Source organism: Argiope bruennichi, chromosome 3, assembly GCF_947563725.1.
Source record: "Argiope bruennichi chromosome 3, qqArgBrue1.1, whole genome shotgun sequence".
NCBI lineage: Eukaryota > Metazoa > Arthropoda > Arachnida > Araneae > Araneidae > Argiope > Argiope bruennichi.
This window is the reverse complement of record NC_079153.1, coordinates 130,440,353-130,463,971: the sequence shown is the minus strand read 5'-3', so window position 1 is coordinate 130,463,971 and position 23,619 is coordinate 130,440,353. Positions and strand designations below refer to the sequence as shown.

Below are 23,619 nucleotides of genomic sequence, written 5' to 3'. Positions count from 1 at the left end.
TACAACAAATCCTTCAAAGAATCATAAAATGGCTCACCTTTCAGCGATTTTATATTGATAAATTAAATTGAAAAGTAAATTAAATGAACAAACAAGTAAATTGAGTCTTAATAGATGTATAAAAGTTGATATAAAATATTGTTTCGTCTTTTCACAAGTAAGCGCTGAATAACTGACATTTTCTTTTTCAGTACCTTGCCTGTCTTTCCACAAGTTCCTCCAATGATAAATTGGCATTTGATGTAGGCTTACAAGAGCACAGTCAAGGTAATGATTGTAAACATTTGATGATTAATATTATATCATTTGTAACTTAATCCTTCCAAAGAGTAAATAATACCGAAAAAGTATGCATAAACAAGTAAAAGTATTAATGTGAATTTTTTCATTTTTTTTCTGTAGTTGGTTATATACTTATATAACACTTTAAAATCAAAATTAGTATCAAAGTAAGAACAAAAATTTAATAAAAGAAATAAAAGTGTATCCTTTTTTAATAAAGAATAGAAATGAAGAAATTTATGGAAGTTATAAAAATAAACCAGAAAAAAGTTTATATCCTGTTTTTTTTTAAAAATAAATTTTCGCTTCAACATCTATTAAATTTAAATTGTTGCATTATTTAATTATTGAATTTCTAAATTATTGCATGATAATAAAAATCAACCCTTAATTAAATATCTAGTGAAAGGGAATTAAAAATCGACCAATAGTTATTTTTCCATGTATTTATTATTCATAAAATGAAAGTATTAATAAAATGGTTATTCTTAAATAACAAAGTATGTAGCACTTGTTATATTATCAAACCAAAAAAGTGTTTAAAACTTATGAATAACGTATACATTGCAGGACATTATTGTCTTGAATCCGTTTGTAACATTAGTGAATACACTAATAAGATGTGTTTATTTTTGGTATTAAATTTTCTTTGGCTGTAACGGACTAAAGTTCAAGTTATTCGTATCAAGAATCTTCTCAAAAAATATTTACTACTAACTTCAAGGAAATGAATGATTTTGACATCAAGATTTATGATGAGAAAACGAAACCACATTTTAAGATAGCTGAAGATATCACCACAACTGCCATCTGCTGTAGAATATAAATGTTCCAATCCCGCCCAAATCTTTTCCGGTGTCCATTTCGCTACGATGTAGAAAGGAAGTCAGGAGTGATATTTCATACTTCGGATGACATATATATTTCGGAAACAACTGAGATTTATAAACTCAAACACACACAAAAAAGGATTTTTTTTCGTATTCATTGCAAGTTTCATTCTAGTTTCCTGTAGTAAATAAAAAAAATCAATGAATTTATTTTTGACTAAGAGTATTGTGATTAAAGTTGTTTATTCCAGATTATTTTTCGATTATACAATAGTTCCATGTTTTTGTAGATACTTGAAATATATTTCACGATTCCAAATATACATAACATTCCTTTTCAATCGCACCTTTCAAAATAAAACTATTGTCAGTAATTTTAATAGTTTTTTTTTTTTTTTTTTGGTTTGTTTTTAGTGATCCTTGGAAGTCTGTCCTCAACATTTAGACAACTATTCATTATTTGTTCATTTCAAACTTAAGATATTTCCCGTTTCAAGATTATAAAATGTCTCGACATTTTTTTAAATAATTTAATGCGCTTTTCCCGACTTAGTGTCCATAGATGATACGTGAGGTTTCGTTCCGGCATTCCCATAATTATCAAGAACAAGAAACAATTAGCTCATCTATAATTTAATGGAGTGTTTTATATTGTTTATTTTCTAATTTTTTTTCATGTCTGAAATAAAATGTTTTATTGGAATGGTTCTGTGCTGAAGCTTATAAAGCCAGATAACAACTACGGGGAACAAGTAATTTCTTTTGTCTTTGGTCTTGGGACTCGGCCTCGAACCACAAGGTCCCAGGTTCTATTCTAGCCAATTCAACTACCACAATTATCTTGAAGGAATATTAAAGCTGATTATTTAACATACTTCAAGAGGAAAATGAAAAAATTATATCGAACCATTATATGAGCATAATTACGCACTTTGGAACTTAATACAATCAGGAATTTTTCTTAATGCTGCAAAAAAACTGTATTTCTTTGTCTGATAGCAGTGCTTCGGAAAGACTCACGGAACATTTTGTGATTATTCCATTCAATTTCTTTTATTACTTTGCTAATGTTATACTTCATAAAGATGTACTTCAATGATGTACTTTCTAAAGTATATTCTACTCACTGCGTCATGCAAGAACTCCAGAGCCATCTGGTGGGTTAAATTACAAATTATGTTTTGTTGTTAAAAATATCCAACTTTTTTTCAGTAATACCGGTTTTATTTCCGTGGAATTCCTTTCATTAATTTTAACATTTTCCAAAAATTTTTAAACATATTTTGCAATAATTTGTTTTGATGAAATAAATTCAAATCAATATAATAATTTTAGCGAACCTGTTAGACATGAATTTTTATCACTATTAATGTTATTAAAAAATAAATAAATAAATAAAGGTGTTTTGAATCTCTACTCTAAAACATTGTAGCATGCTATTTTAGGCCCGATTCGTGCTTCTTTATATAATTTTTAAAATTTACTTTTGATTTTATAGCAGCAATAATGTATAAACTTGCACACAAATGCGATTAAGATCTTCCTGTTCACTTCTAAAATTGAATCACTATATCAATCAGAAATATCATTGTAGAAAATATACTGAAAAATACTTTTGAAAATTTATTAAAATTAAAGAAATAAAATTATTATCGCTGAAAATCTATTTCCTTTTAATCATGCCCTAATAGGTTATTGAGGAAGCACTTAAACATTGTGATTAAAAAATCCAATAAATAAAATAATATAATTGAAATTAATAATAATAAAATTTAATTGGAATGAAATAACAAATCAATAAATAAAATATCCAATTTAATAAAAAAAATAAATTTAATAAATAAATTAATTAGTAAAATAGATTATAAAATACAATAAAAAATCATTTAAAACTTTCAAGAATCCTATCTCAGTAAGCATCTAGTTTTAAAGAACTATAGAGCGGTTGTTAGTTCAATGACCTAACATGGATAGTAGTAAAATCTATAGAGCGTTTTGAACGATTTTTGAATCATACATGTTGCAAAACATAATTTACAGATAATATCCAGGCTATATGCAAATCTGATTACATTTCAGTTTTTTTTTTTGAAAAAAATTTATTACATTTTATTTTTTTCCTAAAATTGATTATATTTCAATCCTTTCTTGTGGAAACGGTATCATGCTGCTTTCATTCGTTTAGGAATTTTTTATTCTCCAAATAGCTCCGAATGCCTAGAACACATTTATTTACAATGTTATAATTGTATAATCTGATTCAACATTGGAATAGTAAAAGGTTTAATCCCTTGATAGCGGAAAATTCAGGATTATAATCAGAAAATAGATTAACCAGTTACACAATTAGAGGGCTAAAATATTTGATTAAAAATGACATATCCTCTTAAAAACAACGATACACACATTATTTCCAATAAAATTATTTTTTCTCTGCATTTGTTTAACTTTTTTTTCCCTATATTTATAGGGGAAGCGTGTTGGTGGACAATCCACCCGGCTTCGAAACAACGATCTGAAGGTGAAAAGGTCAGGGTTGGAGACGATCTCATTTTGGTGAGCGTAGCAACAGAAAGATATTTGGTAAGTGCCAGCTTTTTTAAAAAATGAATAATTTTTGATTTTCAACTTATTATTCCTTGTATTTAAAAATCTGACGGAAAATTAAATACCTTGCTTTGCCTTTTCAGCACACAGCACGCGAAGGTACTGAAACTATAGTAAATGCAAGCTTTCATTTGACTCATTGGTCTGTAGCACCTTTTGGCACTGGATCGAGCAGAGTTAAGTCAGTGGGTAAGTTTTGCATTTGAATCACGCTTATATAAACACATCTTGAAGGAGCTCTTTCAGCATTTCATTCTGAAAAAAACGTGCCTCATTGCAGTTTTTTCATCGGTGTTGTTTATTTCTGTACTTACAGCATTACAACCTAATGCTTTAGACAATGAAAAGAATTTGTCTATTCCCTGTTCAAAACGCATTGAATTTCTACTACTTAAATAGGAATTAGAACAAAAAATTTAACTTACTGTTTAAAAAAATCCAATTTGAAAAAAACTGAAATGACTTGAAAAATTGAAATTCTTATTTTACTGCATTAACTGCATTTTACTGCATTTCCATCTAATCACAAAATGGATGCCCACAACTTTCGTTTCCGAGTTAATCGCATCCAACTAGATCTCAACTTATTAAATTTCAACTCTCACCAATAATGAGTTGTGATATTTATAATATCTGGAAGACCAAGCTTCCCTCGGCAGTTCTTTTTATCTTCATTTTTTTTTTTTTTTTTTTTTGTAAAATCGTGATGTTTTTGGGGAAAATATTTAGATACGAATCACGTACTGATTACATATGAATGTTTTTTAATCTTACCTATATATGAATTGGTCATTTAAATTTTAAAAAATCATGAATGCACTTAATTTATCATGCTATTCGAAACAATCTACTATATTACATTATTCATTTTACAGTTTATCTATCATTACTTAAATTTTTGAACTTGGAATCCGGTCCGAGGCTATTTCACATTACCAGCAAGAGAGCAGATAGGAAAAGGCTCTAATAGTTATAGTTTTCTTAGGGGTAAAATTGCGGGTTTTTTTTCAGAAAAGACGCATATATATATATATATATATATATATATATATATATATATATAATATAAGCTAAAAAAACAAAGATATTTAAAATAAATACATAATTAAAAAAATAAAGCAAAAAGCGCGATTCGAACCGAGGACCCACAACAAACGCGTCATTCATGTTGTTCTGACCACCATATTGCAGCGCCCACACTTCGAAGTGGAAATTGAATATTCTTATTCTAATAGTTAGTTATAATTTTTTAACTAACTATATATATATATATATATACACACACACACACAAGAATTGTCTTTTAAAGTCATAAGATAAAAGAATAAAAGTTTTGGTTATATGTTTTTATTGTTTATGCTTCGAATGCCAAAAATTTGCTTATTTATTTATATTTTTGTTTCGAAATGGACATTTACCTTTATGGCACTCATGGATTTCCAATCATTTCAAAAAAATAACTTTCACCGCAGATATTGTTTTACATTTCATTCATGAGTAATTGATTTCAAATTTCTATGCCTTATTTGCCTTTAACTTTTATTTTCCGTTCTAATTCCCAATTTTAAATTGGATTTAATGATAATTTGAGATATAACAGCTAAAGAGATAAATATGAAACTACTTTATTATTATCATCTTCGCTGTTTACATAATACTTTATTTTTACATAATAAAAAGTATAAAGTAGTATATCATGAGTTGCATTATTATGTAATATACTTTTATTTATAAAATTATAGCAAATTTTCTTCTTAATTTAAAAATAATAATCAATTTAAGATGTTAATGTTGCGTGAAATTCTTGTCAGGAATCGCAAAAAAGGTCTGCGAGATTCTCGTGCTATCTTGAAAAACAATTTTTTTATGGCGATACTTACACAACATTTTATAATATGAAATCTTTACAAATTGTCAAGTAAGAGTACATGTTTAAGTAGCATTAAGTTTTTAGCTTCAGTTTTGTCAATTAATACTTTTATCTTTTTTTTTATTTTTATAGTCCGTATGTCTTTCATTTTAAGTTCACAAGTAATGAAAATAGTGGCTTAAAAAATTTGAATTTCTCGTAATTAAACCTTTCAAAAGCAAAAGATGAAAAAAGAAAACAAAAAAGAAGATTTGGCCATACATTTTGTTGATTAGAATATAAAGAAGCTTTATTCAAAGAGAGTTTGCCCTTTCTAGAAGCATCTGAAATTTACCAAAGTGTTTTTTAAGACAAAGAAAATTAATTGCAACCATTGTTATGATTCATTTCAAAAGTTATATAATAAATTATTTTTTATTCATAAAAGGGCTTAATACCTTAAAACCAACCTTGCTTAAAATAATAGATAAGGTTTAATATTTCTTTAAAGATGGACATTTTAACGAGCTGCAAGAGTATGCGATTTATTTTTAATTGGAATTGGATTAAAAAATTGACTGTATCAGAAATCATTTTATTTTATATCACAGTAGAAATGAATGCAATGGCATTCACTTTCTAAAATGGGTTTCACAACCATTCTTAAAACTAACCTTTGCTGTTATCTTTAAAGAAAACTTATTTGTATGATGAGCTTATTCATGCATTTGAAATAAACAGTTTTATAATTATCAACAAGCAGATTTTTTTTGTTTGTTTCTATCATTTCCAGGCGTTGTAATTGGGAAAGTAGAACGTAATACCTTCATCAGAAGCAGAAAAAAAACGATATAAAACTTTGACTTTTTTTACCACATAAAACGTATATCAAATTAAGAATTGCTTTTTCTGAAAAAAATCTTTACGTCTCATTTTCGATTAAGAATACAAAAAAATATCTAATTTAAATTGAATGCGGTTCACGGGATAAAAAAATCGTTCAAACACAAGATTTAACAGCAATTTCTTTTTTAAATAAAATCTGACTGCAAGCATTTGCTTAAAATATCCTATTTCAATTTAAATTGCTTTCAGTTTCAGTCACACCATTTACAGAAGCAAAGGGAAAAAAAAAAAAAGATCGCATTTTTAAATCAGAATTTTTTTAAAGACTTAAATCATTTTAACCTACTCTTTCCTGCCTATAATAACAATAGAGAAAGTGAAAAAAAAATTACTAAAATGCGATGCAGTTATAATATTTGGAACAATTTAACTAAACTAATTAGCTTTTAACAATTTAATTAACATAATCGTTTAAAATGAAGTAATTTTGCAAATGATGAAGAAAAAAATTCACGCAATTTTCTAAAATTAATTACTACATTATAATAAGTTTGACGTATAACGATTTGGAATTAAATAAATATTTTTTAGCTAAATAAATACCACGCGCAATAGTGAAGTAAGAATTAATAAAATATTAATCAATTTTTTATTTCCTATAACTATGTTTATAAGACAATGAATTGATTTCGCTTTTGTCTAGTAATTATCTTTTTTTGTTCTAATTTTCTTTTAATCTTTTATTATTTTTTCATAAATATTCAGTAATTAATTTTCGAATTCTGTCTTTAGGTTATGTGTTTGGAGGCGAAGTTTTGCGATTTTTCCATGGTGGCGATGAGTGTTTGACGATTCCACCGACATGGTCCGAGGAACCAGGACAAAAGTAAGTTTCAAATTCTATTAGAAAGTTCAAAATATTATTTCGATTTCACTTATTATTTTTTAATTATTTTATTTTCTATCTAAGCTTTTATGTATAAAAATAAATATTATGATTTTTTTTTATTATTCAATTTGCATTATTTAAATATGATGATAAACTAATAACCTCTATATTTCTTTGTTTAATTTCTCAAGCATTTTTAAGCACATTTTTAATTTCTCAAGCATTGGTACTTTGAGTTCTAAATATGATTTTTGTATGATTAATATATACTTTATTCTTTTTATCCAGCATGGTTGTATATGAAGGAGGAGCAGTACTCAATCAAGCTAGATCTTTGTGGCGATTGGAGTTAATTAGAACGAAGTAAGTTTTTTTCAACTTAAAAAGATCAACACGATTGGTGGAAAAAACATAATATGCTCCCAAAGAAAAAAATTTCTTTCATTCTCTTAATTTTTTATTTTACTTCATTCACTGTTCCTATTGTTCCTTTTTAAATTTGGAATTCCTCCGTACATTTGAGCATGCGTCAGGAGGCGTTTATTTCATCAAAAAAGTGGTGAGAATTAAGGAGATGAACACTTAACTAGAGAGAGAACTCGGACTATTTGCTGAATAAGAAGCCACAATAACCTCTCTCTCACTCTCTCTTTTTTTGCTTGCCACCCCTTCGCAAAGTACAATCGTCGAAAAGTGCTAATCTCGAGACCTTGAAACGAACGCATTTACAGATTTCTATAACATAACAAAACATTATTAAAATAGAAAATGTCTGATAGGACAAACATTTCTAGGATAAGATAGACAATGCATAACATTAATGAAGATGAAGATCTTCAACAATCTTCAAATCAAACCTTTTAACTTAGATGAAGATCTAACTTTAACTAAGATTTAACTTAGAAGAAGTAAATTTAACACAAGTACATTTTGGACCCTGATGGCGTGTGCTTAGGACCCATTTTTTATATACTAATACAAATTTCAATAATTTAAGAACTATTCTGAAAGGCAATAGTTTCTTTATTTTCAACGTGAGTATTTGCTTTGACTTTATCTTATTTTACTGCAAGTATTCATTATGGTCATTCTCCAGTTAAGTAATTGAGTGTTTCTTCATGATCTCTAGATGTGTTTTCAGTTACCAAATAGATGAGTCATAAAATTATTAATATTCATCTACAATTCATCATTTTAGATGGGCCGGTGGATTCATAAATTGGGGTTATCCCCTTCGAGTTCGACATATTACCACTGGAAGATATATGGCTTATAATGAAAATCGTGAAGTTTACCTTGTAAACAAGAATCAAGCTTCTGTCGCTGCAACAGCTTTTGGTCTAAGACAAACTAAAGTAAGTTATAGATTCTTTAATCGAAGCAATCACATTTTTTTCCCTCCGTAAATCCTTTCTTTCTTTTCGCCGTAAATCCAAGAAATTGGACATTGTGAGCTAAGGTGACATGTCCTAAAATTTAATTTCTGACGTATCTTTGTTAACTATAAAATTAGTTTTGGTTTCATGAAAGCTTTTGCACTTACAACGCTTCACACAAGAATTATTTCTCAAACATCGAAATCATTACTAAACGTATGTAAGCACCAAGTTTTGCTAAATGCGTTTAATAGTTGCGTTGTCATTTTTTTTGCAGTTAGTTGATTCAATATAAGAGTATAATTTCAAGTATAATTTGTTATATTTTATTATAAAAATAAAACAACATATTTTCTTTCAGCAATAACTAAATAAATCTCTTTTTTTGTTATTTTGTGGAAAATATAAGATTATTTAAAGATCATATCGTCAAATATTTTTGAGCAACAATGCAAAATTTATTAATTAATAAATGAGATAATACTAAAAATAAATTTATTTTTTTAGTAATATATTTGTACATTTCTGATACACCGTTACAATAGTGTATATTTTTCTAATATAGATTTTTTAATTTAAAAAATAGCTTTTCAAAACAAATTTTAAAAAAATACCTCTCAAATATATACCAGCAGTATATATTTAATTTACCAGTATTATAAGAATAAAAACAAGATTTCTAATAAGAACACAAACTGATCTTAAGAAGAAATTGCTGCTAACTAACTATTTATTGAATACTAACTATTGAATGCTGCAACTTTCGTTTCAATTTACAGTTGATAAAATTTAAAAACACGAAAGCAATGTAAAATTGGTTCTTTATTATTAATAATAAGTGTAAAATAAGTAATTTTTTAAACATTAGATAAATATTTTCGATCATAATCAAAGTTTCAAGTATTGAAATTAATTATTATTTAATATTTTTTCTAAAATTTAAACTATAATAGTAAATAAATAAGTATAAAAATTAAAACTAAAATATGTCCAGATTATTATAACTGTAATTTAAAATAAGCAAAATTAAATTGATTGTACTTTGGTTCTCACATACCAATGTAAATTTTGAGGCATATATAATATTTTCGTAGCAAATATAGGAAATTAAAAATTTTTCAATACTAAATACTTCATAAATAGTATTATAAAAATCATAAATTTGGAATTAGTTTAAAAATAAATCAACACAGGAATTTTTACAAAATGTTTTAGTTATGTTTTTCAATTTGTATTTAATTGTTGTTTTATTAATTATTATTTTGCATAAAAACCAGTTAAAATCCTGAATAATAAAATTAAAAAATTCCATTTATTTAAAAAAATAATAGCATTTCTGCAGGCTATTTCAAATATCCACTTAACAAAAATTCCGATACTTTATTAACTCAATGGCTTTATAGGTGCCACATTCTAATCCATGTATTTGCAAAACCGACCTTTTTGAAAAATACCCATCGATTATGTAAACCTTTCTAATTCGCTTCCCCATGTTCGAAACTCAAAGAAAGAAAAAAAAACTTTTGGTTTCATACATTATTAATCATATACCACTAGTAAATTTAAAGTGAAAGAAAATAAAAGAATTTTCTGTCGAATATTCAACCCATTTTCTTCGGAGAATTATTTGCAGAATTTCCCACTGATAATTGTTCAGTTTTTTTAAACATCTATCATCATTTTGTAACATTAAAGCATCTCTTACATTTTTCTAATGATTATTTTGTTCAAAAAGATTTTTTTTCTTTTACTCAAGATATTTAATTTATGGATTTACTAAACATACTAATTTTCCTTTATCGTGGCAGGATGATAAAAAGATTGTCCTCGATGAAAAAGAAGAGGAAGTTCTTGGAGCACCCTTGATCAAGTACGGTGACACTACAGTTTTCTTGCAGCATCAAGAAACAGGATTATGGCTTTCGTACAAAGTAAGTACAGAATAGAAAATTTCATCTTTTATTAATAGAGCAAAATGTTGTGAACCAAAATACATCTAACAACATTTCTTTAGACAGAAAGTTTGCATCCATATGTTGGAGAGTGGCACATCTGGTTAAAATCAATATATCTCTTTTTACAGAAAACGTTTTTAAATAGGAAGCTTAGAACTAAGGAGTTCTGTGCGAGCAAAGAAGTTTTTAAAGATAGAGTTTTCACCCTACGGTGAAGCTACATTTGTTTCTATTATACATGGTGGCTAAAAATAAAAATATTTTTTATTTAAGCACTATATGAAGAGAAAACTAATAAGTGATGTCAATGTATTTCGTTATTCCTTCTATAACACGAGCAAAGAACAAGGATTTAGAAATGAAATATAAAGGAAGATATGCAAATTATTTTTAGTATAAATATAATCGTATATCATGATAATTCAGAAGTAGTTTGTGAAATAAATTAATTCTTGTTGTAAAAACTATAGTATACTATCAATTTTTATTGCCGAAACATTCATGCAATTGGCCGGAAAGAACATATTCATGAGCGGTTTTAAAGACAAATAATTCTAAAATAAGAAATGTTTATTTTAAGTAGACATTTATTTATTTCTTAGTTTTTTTTCCTTTCCTTTTTTTGTGACATTTATTTTCTTCTATTTTCAAATGCATCACTTAAATTGTTATTCTTGTAACTATAGCTTGTTTTTCTTTATAAAACTTTAAAAGGTATGATTTCATTCTAATTAATTTTAAAAAAGCAATTATAATAACAATTAATAACCTTATAGTAATAGCTTGTAAATAATTCAACCTTTTTTATATAACTACATATTATATAATAATAAAGCTAGCTGATGATATTTATAAAAACTAATGTAATAATTGTGATAATGTAATATCATAATAATATACTTGTTTCGCTTAAAAACTAATGCCATAAATTTTAAGGACACAAGAAAATACAAAGGAATGCTACTATAAAATTGAGGTGGAAGAATTTAAGAAGAATATACTTTATAAATAAAAAAGAAGATCTATGCCACGGGAGAATTTGGGATATTAAAAGAAGGAAAAGAAAAAAAAAGTAATTAATTATTAGCTGAGCAAATCGTAATATAATACTAGGGACAAACTGAAAAAAAATTAAATGATATAGATTTTCAACACTTTGACGCATTTTTTTGCTTTGACGCATTTTTAACTGCTTGGAAGTTTTGGAAGCATTGATTCAAAATGCTTAATCTGAGAAGATAGCGAATAATCGTTTGAAACACTTTATCTAAAAGACTTTTCATATTTCTTTAGTTTTTGTAGTCATTATATAAGACTTTATCTGATCTATTACACAATATTGATGTAACTCATTAGCTGTAATTTTTTTAGTCTTATAATGACTGCTGATTTATAAAAAGAACACCTCAGGGTGAAACTGATCTTATAAAGATTTATAAAATATATATAAAATAGATATAAAGATTTCTTAGATTTATAAAATACAATCTTGTATCTGATTGTCAGTAAACCTCTTCGAGCTATAAATTAACTCTAATGAATACGGGTCAATGTATCTTTCTTAAGGATTCTTTTGATAAAGGCTGTAAAAGGTAATTTATTTTCTTATAACAATTCGTGCCCTTTCATAAATATGAAAATTCCAGTAGTTATATGTTTCGGTTCGAAAACTTTCTTGTACACTTAAAAGTCTCTATAATAATGAGATAGTAATTTTTGAAATGAGACTACATTTTAATTTTTGGAACTTTATTATTTTAAATTTCGTGTTGGTAAATTTATTTATCTTCAGATCTTATCTAAAAACTTCAGAACAAAAGCGAGAAAAATCTTTTGGTTTATTTTATGATCCTTTGTGTTAGAAATAAAAGTTATTTAACTGAAAAAAAATCAATGACTGATTGTTAATTCATTCATAATATTTTACTTTAAAATTTTAAAAATGTAATCATTAAATTTTAAATTAATTTTTTAATGCACATATATAACATTCAACGCAGTTTGAAATGTCAGATGATTAACAAATATTCGTTTTATTTTCAGACTTACGAAACAAAAAAGAGAGGTGTGGGTAAAGTCGAAGAGAAACAGGTAAGTACAATTCCTTTAAGAAAATATTCATCATTTTGCTTTCGCATCATACATTTTTAAATCATTAAAATATGTATTTTTTAATTTAAATATATTTTTATATTTTAATGGAATTTTCTAGATGCTTAAATGTCAAAGGAATATTTTCACATATAATGTGTTTTTCAGATAGAATGATATTTTAAAAATCACATTAAGGAATGATTAAAAGAAGCATGCTGTCATCATTTTGTAATGTATTATTATTCGTTTGTCGTCGTGCCGATGCATAATATAAGCATCTCATTACCGCTTCTCAAACTTATAAGTTGAAATTAAACGATTCGAAGACGCTGTATTTCGATCAATAAAATTTACACATAATCCACAAACATCTCACATGTTCCATGAGTTTATATTTGAATCAGTAAGACAGCCCCGAAACTGAAGATCTATTTTAAATAGGTAGTAAAAGAATCGAAGAAGTTAAAGGATTAAAGTTTTTTCTTTAATTTATTTGATATCATATTTTCTTGACGTACCAAGAATTTTTCACCTTTAAGTAAATAAAAAAAAAGCGATATGACGTCACACTGAATCATATGATTTACTATTATTATTATTATATTATGTAATTTTTGCTTTCAGTTTTTACATCATTTTTTTCAATAAACTTGAATCCTAATAAATAAATAAATTTTAGATATTAATAAAAAATATCTGCTGAATGTACTGATTTTGAGAAACATAGAAGCTTTTTCTTTTCTTAATGTATGAAAATTATGAAATAAATTAGATTAGGTAATATAAATTGCAAAACTTTTGGGATAGCCTGTTAGAGTGTATGCACCAAATCTATGTCGTTTCTAAAAACAAATTGCAAATTTGAAATAAAAATCTGATGACAATATGGGATCTTGTGGCAGTCTAGGTTTTGTTTACAGAGATTCGTGGATTTGAGACCACATTCAATGAAAGAATGCTGTGTATATAAGCCTGGTACTTGTTGAATCCATCAAGAATCAAATGCTGTTCCGCTGGTATATTGCGGAAGAGAATACCGGCTTGAGTGCTGTCCTTGTCATTTGACCATAGTTCAGATTTATAAAGTTCGTCCCAAAAGAGTAATCGTAAAGCTTCAAATCAGGGCGGTAATGTAACTAAACTAAATTAAATCTCTAATTTAATAATAATATAATGAAATCAATTCATGTTGCCTCAGGATTGTATGGCAAATGTCGTTATGCATGATATTTAAAATCTATAGAGCATTGTTTAACAAATTTTTTATCTGAAGGATGTTTTGTAAATTCTGTAATTCTGTCGGGGACAGAGATATTTAATTTGACATGATGAATAAAAATTGATGAATTAATTACGCCAGAACGGTAATAACCAATGAAAATTAATCAACGAGAAAAATAACAAATAATTAAATTAATTGTAAATAGCTGATTAAAAATTAATTAACATATTTTAAATCACGTTAGTGATTAAAAGTTAATTAATAAAAAAGAAAAAAATTCTAAATAACATTTTTTAATGTTTTAATAAATTTATATGATGTTCTCCTGGGAATAAACAAAGTCTATTAAAAATCTCTGGTATAAATAAATAGAGAATATCGAAGCGAAGACAATAGCTTTAAAATTAGTTTTTATAAAATAATAAATTTATAAATAAATAGAGTGCATGTGTGACATATGAAAACAACATTTAATTTTTATTAAAAAAACTTTATAAAATAAACAGCAGCTGAAAATAAGACACACATTCATAATCTCAGTTCATTTTCCCTCCAGGCTATAATGTCCGAAGAAGGCAAAATGGATGACGGTTTGGAGTTCAGCCGCTCTCAAGAGGAAGAGTCCCGCACAGCTCGCGTCATCAGAAAATGCAGCTTTTTGTTCAACAGATTCATATCGTAAGTCGAACAAATGAATGTTCTTTCCATCACATGCTAAAAGAGGCTTCGTTTATTGCAAAAGTTCTCACTCTAATCTTTTCATTTCAGGGGCTTGGACTCTCTTCAGCGGCAGCAGGGGGACGTGGTACAATTCACGGCAGCAGATCTGGAGGAAGTTATTCACTGTCTGGAAGATCTAATCGCTTACTTCGAACAACCAGAAGATGATATTGGTAATTATTTTTGCTATTTTAGATGGCCTTGAAGATTTAAAAATTTCATATAGTAATATTGTTGAATAGTGGCAACTTAACTGAAATTTAAAACAGAAACAAATTTGGAATTTGAAAAAAAAAAAAAAAATCCTTTTGGCAGGCTGGAAGGCAAAGGTAGATAGATTTCTTTACAACTAAATTATTATCTGACAACATAAACTGTTCAGAAACAGTCAAAATTATTGCTTGAGAATCACTTTTCAACCTCTAAGATATTGCAGTTATCGAAACCCTTTAAATACAAAAGTTGTTCGTCTTAATAAGGCGATGATTTCGCTAATTTGATTTATTTTTCTATCTCTAATATTAAGAAAGTTATAGCGAAATGAAAATTTCAACTCCCACCATTTCCACCTCCATTGAACTAGATGGGTCATTTACGAACTCGTCGAGTTTTTACATTTCTAACAACACATTCCATGCAAGCTGAAATTACTTTAGCAAATCAAAGCGTTATACGCATGGTCTGGGGTGGAATTCACATAAGCAGCAAAACATCTCTTGTTTTTGCTGATGAGGTTGTTAAAATAAATGAAAAAGTGTACCAACGGTACACTCTAGAAGCTGTTATATTGCGAGGGCCAAAACGTCGGCAATGTAAAGTGGGGGTTTCAACAAGGTCCATTTGAAGAGGTCCATTTTGAAGTCTAGGGCTTGCACTAAACGTCATAAAAATTTGGACCCTTTAAAGCAATGGCTTCAGCGGGAATAGGATAGATTAAAGGTAGAAGACTTGCGGCCTATTGCTGAAAATTTCAATAAGCATTTGCGCCTTTACATCACTGCAAAGGCGTTCATTTTGAAACAAATTAAATTTATTTATTATTAAAAGTCTACTCATTATTTTTTATATTTTGCTAATTTATTTATTTTTAAGCAAGCTGTATTAAAAATTGTTTGTTCGGGTTTTTCCGCCGCACCCTATATATATATATATCCGGTTTTGGGTTCTAGGGACATTGATCGGTAAAGAACTGAAGAAATTTTTCCGAAGTCTTATGAGAACTATTGCAATAGGTAGTCTTCCTATTCGAATCTACCTAATGGGTTATTTCACTCGGAACGAGATAGAGTCAATATCAGACTCTACAACGCAATATATATAACCTATGACTGGATTACATTCTGTTTTAATACTTACTGTGTTTATTTCTAGTTAAGAAAATGCCACTTTAATACATTTCTTTGAGAAAGCTATAATTAATTATCCTATCCTAGCTATAATTAATTTATCACCCGATATACAGCTAAAACAGATCAAGTAAAAAACAAAAGAAAAATGAGTTAATCCATGCTTGTTATTTCATCATCTTTAGAGCATGAAAATTTAATCTCTGTAATATGAGAAATTACGCAAATAAACACGTAGACAGTATTTAATATACCCTACATATATACTATATTGAGATGTATATTTTTTATTACAGAAATGATATTTTAAAACAACAAAATTCAATAATCATTCTTTAATTTGACTCTATATTGACGAATATACCTTCATAATTAGAGTTGTATAAATAAATAAAAAGAGAGTAAAAAGTGGGAAAATTAAATTAAAAAGTTGTATAGTATAGTAGAATCAAAAACACACGTAAAAAATGTATTAACATGTCTGAAATATCCTCAAAAAATTATAAAAATTAAGATATAAATAGCCAAGATATGCATCGTAAATAAAAAAAAAATTAAGAAATTCTGACCAATTATTATGAGCAAATCAATGCTGCATACCTCTTATTAAATCATTCCAATAACAAATAATTTTAATAGATAATTTGAGTGTCATTTACAAAAGAGCGGTCAGTTTGTGTTTAAATAAGGAATATTATCAACTTATTCTCATTTATCAGTTGAATTTAGATTATATTTAATTATTTATAAATAATAACCTGTTCATCAGTATTTTTTTACGTTTCTAGAGCAGGGATTTTTTTTACAATCAACGTCGTACATTCATGGAAGTAGCTTTTGCACTGAAATTTAAATAGCCGTTGTATTTGCCAGGGAAAAGAAAACAGTTATTACGCTGAAAATTTAAATAGCCTTGCGATAGTGGGGAATTAGTTTTATTTACTTCTTCTGTGGGAATATCATCATCGAGTCAAAATCATTTAACGTCACAGTCACCTGATAAAGGAACGAGCAAATGTCACCCAGTATTTGATTTCACGTTTCCATAATTTGCAGCTCTCTCCATTTTTTTTATCCTGTGATATGCATAATGATATTTCAAAGTTAATTTAACACTACACATTTGTCCACGGGTCAGGTGATCAAGAATTATCTGAAGTATTGCTCAATTATCTAAGATATTGCGCAATTCCTCGTGGCATTTTCTTGAATACTTCAATATTACACCGGACCTTAATCCTATTTTTATGTCTTTATCACAGATGTCCTTTTGATACGAAAGCTGATAAGACATTTCAGTTTAAAGTTTGAGCTCTCTTCAAACTTATTCAAGGTCTATCCATGTATTCCGAGGAGCAAAATATTTTATCTTTTACTATGAAAAGTTTCAATTTCCTGCGATACTATAATGCTACTAAGAAGAAAAAGCACCGAATTTCATTGGCCTTGCTGAAAATAATCTTAAATGTGAGGGATTACCAACTTATTACCATAAATAAAATATTTATAACTTATTTCTTCGAATAGAAATACATGATAGAGATAAATAATTTTATTATGTGATGGGATTTTAAATGTGTGGTCTGTCAAATTATTACCAGAAATAAAATATTTATAACCCATTTTTTTTAAATAGATACATGTCTTCGACATATTAATTATTATTATTTATTTATGTTGTTTTCATTTAAAGTATTTTGCAGATTTTAGGGCCTTGATTATTTTTCTGTTAAAAAACGATTTTTTCCAATCAATTTCAAACTTAACTTGTTATACATTAAAAATATATCAGCTTCCATTTAATGTTGATCGGTATTGCTATGTATATAAACTAGAATGAGCAGTTATATTAAATTAACATTTTCACATAAAAAATTTCCCTTATTTCCAGAGCATGAAGAGAAACAGAACAAATTGAAAGCTTTAAGAAATCGACAGGATCTATTCCAAGAAGAGGTAATGTTATATAAATGCTTTTCCCTTATTATGTTTTTCAAATAATAAATATAATTTTTTTGCGCAAAAGCCAGTGTTATTAGATTTATAAAATTTCATTACACTTCTTAGGGCATTCTCAATCTGATTCTCGAAACCATTGACAAAATCAACATGATCTCCAGCACGGGTTACCTCATTGCTTTTACTGGAGAAGAATCCGCTCAACTGTGGGACGCCATTTCTGGTTATTTGTACCAACTGCTGGCAGCTGTGATCAAGGGCAACCACACTAACTGTGCCCAGTTCGCTCAGGCAAACAGATTGGATTGGCTGTTCAGCAGACTTGGTAGTCAGCAAGCCGCGGAAGGAACTGGTAAGTAAAAACATACAGAATTTGTTACCACAAAACTGAAAAAAAAATTGTGTTCTAGCCGTAATAGCATATTTTGTGTAACTGCAAATCTGTTTTTTCATAACTGAGTGGATGCTTCACTTCTTTTCCTAATAATTGAAAAACCAGAATTTTCAGAGGATAATTGAAGACGAGGATTATTTTGTGTATATTTCATTTAAAATTTGCTGAGAAAAAGGCAATTGATTCTCCTGAGGATAGTCTTTGCTCACTTTGCTTATTTAGCATCTGCTGTAGGAATGAGAAGAAATAACGACATATCGATACAGGAAGAACATAACATGATAATGTCATAAGATGAAAAATATAATGGTATAAATCACTATAAAAAAAAGGTGAAATAAAATTAGAATAAATTGAAAAAACAAAACAACTAATGCTATTTTTTATTTATGTGCTCGAAAACTTTTATACCAATCAGATTGTTCTTTTAATCAAATTCTTAATATTTTATTCAGCATCATTTGTTTGAGTATAAGCGTAAAAGATATTTCGTATTTAATAATGCCCATGCGTATGAACTGTTGCATTATAAAACTCTGCATGTATAGGTAATGATTTCACTCATTAAATAATTTTAAATTATTTAATTACCACATTACTAAGAATTTCATGATATATATTTACTTACAGCATTATTGAAATGATTTCTTTATACATTTCATATTTTGGAACCTATTAACAAGAAACGTATGTATTTATTTTATGAAAACTGATTTGGAAAGGCATCACTGGTAATAATGATGATAATTGGGAAAATACTTTTTGAGATTCTATGCTCAAAAAATTTGAGAATTATTTTAAGAATTCGAAAATAAAATCAGTTTTCACATTATTATGCTTATACAGGGTGCCCAGTTAGATATTGATATATAATTCCAACAGATACAATGCTATAAATGATGTAAATAATTATCTTTTATACCCTTTACGTTGATAAATGTATTTCTTAAGAAATTATGATATTTAATTTTTATGTATTCCCTGTCTTATTAGTCGTTTATAGAAAAATATTTTTAATACACTATTATTTTGAACAAAAAAAAGTTCAATTCTTCTGCTTCGAAACATTATGAAATTTAGAATTTAATTTCTTTTAAATTAATCGTTGACCATCTCGAGGATGCGCCATGATGATTGAATCTTCCTTCTAAAGGCAACAATTGAAATGATCGTTTGAACAATGAAATCATCATCTAAAAAACGCGATATTTTAACACTTCATAAACGCTTATTAATTATCTAAAACTATTTTTACGTTATTACGTTATTTAAAGTATTTCAGCATTCATTGAAAGTAGTATTATTCGTTTCCAGCTGGATTTATAATATGCTTATCTCTGACGATTTAGAAATACCGCAGAACCATGGTTAGCGTGGATTCCTCTATAAATGCAAGAGGAATGATTTTCTACAGAGGAATGATTTGGTATTTTAAAATATTGAACACTCCTTTCGCATTGCAGGTATGCTGGACGTATTGCACTGTGTTTTGATTGACAGCCCTGAAGCTTTAAACATGATGAAAGAAGATCACATCAAAGTCATCATTTCATTGCTTGAAAAACATGGAAGAGATCCAAAAGTAAGATTCATTTTTAGATATCCATATTCTCTTTCTTAACTTAGTAATGTCAGTTACAGAATTTGAGAGACATTGTGTCTTTTCATTTTTCTTTAAAATAAAGTGTAAAATACTCATCTCCTTTTGCCGTTAAATTTTATGATTTGCAAAGTTTACATATCAAATGATTATTCTATTGGCTTAGTTTAAAACACCACTGTGTAACTAACTACCTAATGGATAATTTGCAATAAATTCTCGAGCCTACACTTCTATGGTAATTCTTGAAACTGATCAACATCAAATAATGGCCATGCTCCTATGTGATTATTTTTTGCGCAATATTTCGTCATTTTCATTTTCCTTCTTTTAATATGGAAATCTGTAGAAGATGTATAGCCCTTGATATCTGTTCGCAGTTAAAAAAAATTGTCTATTTTGTATGGTTTCGAAACTCAGCTCTAATTTATAAAATAAATAAAATCATCACTATTAGAAAAAAAAAACTGAGACATTAAATCGCATAAAAATGAGACCTAATTAGAGAAAATAACTTTTTAAATCATAAGATGCAATTTTATGAAGAAATTTCAGTTCTTTTTATACTTCAAATTTAAAATACATAGTGATTCTAATCATTGACTCAGACGAATGCTTTGCTTTTAAAAAATTTTTTGTGAACTCTACTGAGCGAAAATTTCAAAAAGTAATTTGCTTAAAGATAAACAGAAACAAGGGTCTATTTGTACGCTTCTATTGAATATAGTTCTTTAAAATCCATAATAAAATGCGATTATACAATCGAGAACCAACAACCAGTTTTTGGAATTTCAGCTGAAAATGTAAATTCTACTCCTCAACAGACAGAATGCGGCAATAAATTTATAGAAAATGATAGTTCTAGAGTTTTTTCTACGAGAATTTTCAGATAGCTAAATCAAAAAAATATTATTTTAGACTTAATCCCAATTGCATGATTGTATCAAATTAAATGAATCATTTTACATTAACATTAATTGAATTATTTAATAAATATTTTTAGGTTTTGGATGTATTGTGTTCACTGTGCGTCGGTAACGGAGTAGCAGTAAGAAGCAGTCAGAACAATATTTGTGACAATCTGCTTCCATCTAGGAGTTTACTTCTACAAACCCGATTGGTTGACCACGTGGCGAGGTGAGAGTTAAAACTGTTTATTTCTAAAATGTTTATATTAACGAGATAAAATTTTTATAAATTGTATCTTAAGTGGTCACATCTCATATTTAGAACAGTATAAATCCAACTGAATTATTGGGTTATTTTGACAAAAGTTTGGTTTTATTTCAGCATGCATCCAAACATCTTTGTGGGCAAAGTAGATGGATCAGCCATGTTCCGCAAGTGGTACTTCGAGGCCATGGTCGACCACTGCGAAATGAAGTCTCACCTCGAGCCGCATTTCAGAGTCGGCTGGGCCAACACGAAAGGTTACGTCCCTTACCCTGGAGGTGGCCTCAAATGGGGTGGTAACGGTGTTGGCGATGATATTTACTCCTATGGCTTTGATGGCGCTTACATGTGGGCTGGTAAGTATAATCACTGTAAATTTGTCTTTAGCTTGAGGACTGTAATTACTTGTTGTAAAAGATTTAAATAAATACTTAAACATATTGTCCAAGTTATAGAATGTAAAATAATTATTTGCCAGAGAGTTATAGCGATTTTTTACCGATGAAGATATTTTTGGAAAATAGGCCTTGTAGAACTGCAGCATGCCCAATTTTCAATGTAATGAATGCTTTATTTAAATTCCAGTGCTTTTTATAATGACATTAGTAATCTGATTAAGATTTTTTAATCTTACATAAAGTTTAATAAAAGAACAATAAACTTTTGTGGGATATTTTTTTCAGCGTCATTCTGTGAGATTCACGAACTAAGAAGCAAACACCTTCTTTCAGCCAAGAGTTATAACTGCTGCAATGTTCATTAGATAGTTCCATAGATAGTTTATCGTTTTTGCTTTTTTTTTGCTTATTTCCGTTTTTAAAGTAGTAACATTGTGAAACATCAGTCCAGAATGGCTAGTTGGGCAATTCTTGTTGACAATTCTTAACTTTGGCTACCGGTATAGAGTCACAGTGTGTTTCTTTTCTTATTAAAGAACTTCTTATTGGTTTTAATTTAAATGGTTTTCTTTTCATTTTTCAGGTGGCAGATGCAATAAAGTTCGACAAATCGATTCTTCTCCGTATATACAGAAGGGCGATGTCATCGGTTGCATTTTAGATTTAAACATCCCTCTCATGACTTTCACTGTAAATGGCATAAGAGTCAAAGGGGCTTTCAGAAATTTCAACACGGATGGAATGTTTTATCCAGTCATCAGTTTTTCAGCGAAACTCAGGTATTGAAATGTTTATTGATAAATTCTTTTTACATCTAATATTTCTGGATGAATTTTTATAAATCTTATCAAAGTAAATTTAAATTGATCAGAATAAAATCTCAATATCTTTCCTCTAATTTCAGTTTTTTTAACTAAACGGCTTTAGATCTCATTATTTTACTCAATAATATATAAGCAGTTTTTCAATTGGGAAATAATTATCATTTAATGCATTTCTGGCTCTCTAATGATAACTGAAATTTTTATGTAATTATTTATGCAAAACTGAAATTCCTGCCCACTTCATAAAGATTTCTGATAATACAAAAACTAACCTTTAAAAAAATTCAGCATTAGAATACTTTCCTATACATTTTGTGGTATGGAGTTCAGTTATGCTATTATATTCCAAATATGCATTTCAGAAATGTTCGTTTTTTCTATTTTGTCTGAGAGAAAAGCAGTATACTTACTGATGATCAAATATATATTGCTGATTCTCTATAATTTTTATTATTCTTCATTAAAAAGAGAAACCGAATCTATTACTTTCTTTTAAGTACTGGTAATTGCAAATTTGTATTCTGAGTAAAATAATAAATATGAATCTTTTTTATTAATTCTTTAGTTTTTAGCGTCTTTAAATGAATGAATTTCGTTTTAAAAATCAATATACAGATTTCCTAATGTGATTTCCTTTAATTATTCATATAATTTTTTTTATTGTTTTATACTGTGGTGCCCAATTTTTTAATATAAGTGTTAATAGAACATATAAACCTTGAGTCAATTTTCAACATGTTGATTTATTTTAATTTTTATATACACCATAAAATCAGTGAAAACTTTTCAAATGAAGTCAGTGAAATGTATATTACTGAATATTATTTTAATTATTTTATGACTTTATAGCTTAATGAAAGATCTCAATAATATAACATGGAACACATTTTTTTTTCTAAATTTCTCAGTTTTGGCCAACGCTATAACACATACTGCTTTTATTAAAAAATCAGGCTGTAAAACGAATACGGTAAAATGTTGTAAATGCTGATACTACTGTAAAACAAATTTTACATAATGCATTTTCTCTACAAAGTGAATTGCGTTCCTGCCGATATAATCTAAGCTTCTGTTAACACAGTAACTAAGCTAGTTCAAGAAAGAATTAGTTCGGTGTTTAATAAGAAGTTGGTTCGTTGTTGAAAAAGGTGTAAGATAAAATTCTGTAAGTAAATGTGATAAATCTTCTTCTGTAAAAGTAAATGTAAGATAAAATCCTTTATTTTTTTTATTTTTTTTTTTTTTACTTATTTAC

General features: G+C 27.8%; 1 protein-coding gene across 2 annotated transcripts in view; it reads left to right on the top strand.

Annotated features, from left to right (window-relative positions):
• Positions 1-23,619, top strand: part of LOC129964130 (ryanodine receptor-like) — a 214,693-nt gene that overhangs the window by 63,338 nt on the left and 127,736 nt on the right. For both annotated transcript variants that reach the window (XM_056078821.1, XM_056078820.1), the window contains exons 5-20: positions 192-267; positions 3,583-3,695; positions 3,803-3,908; positions 7,207-7,300; positions 7,592-7,666; positions 8,502-8,658; positions 10,488-10,610; positions 12,678-12,725; positions 14,507-14,628; positions 14,719-14,843; positions 17,908-17,972; positions 18,084-18,327; positions 19,833-19,951; positions 20,973-21,106; positions 21,260-21,498; positions 22,124-22,319. In XM_056078821.1, the coding sequence (XP_055934796.1) occupies positions 192-267; positions 3,583-3,695; positions 3,803-3,908; positions 7,207-7,300; positions 7,592-7,666; positions 8,502-8,658; positions 10,488-10,610; positions 12,678-12,725; positions 14,507-14,628; positions 14,719-14,843; positions 17,908-17,972; positions 18,084-18,327; positions 19,833-19,951; positions 20,973-21,106; positions 21,260-21,498; positions 22,124-22,319 (2,036 nt within the window). The remainder of the gene's footprint in view (positions 1-191; positions 268-3,582; positions 3,696-3,802; positions 3,909-7,206; positions 7,301-7,591; positions 7,667-8,501; positions 8,659-10,487; positions 10,611-12,677; positions 12,726-14,506; positions 14,629-14,718; positions 14,844-17,907; positions 17,973-18,083; positions 18,328-19,832; positions 19,952-20,972; positions 21,107-21,259; positions 21,499-22,123; positions 22,320-23,619) is intronic.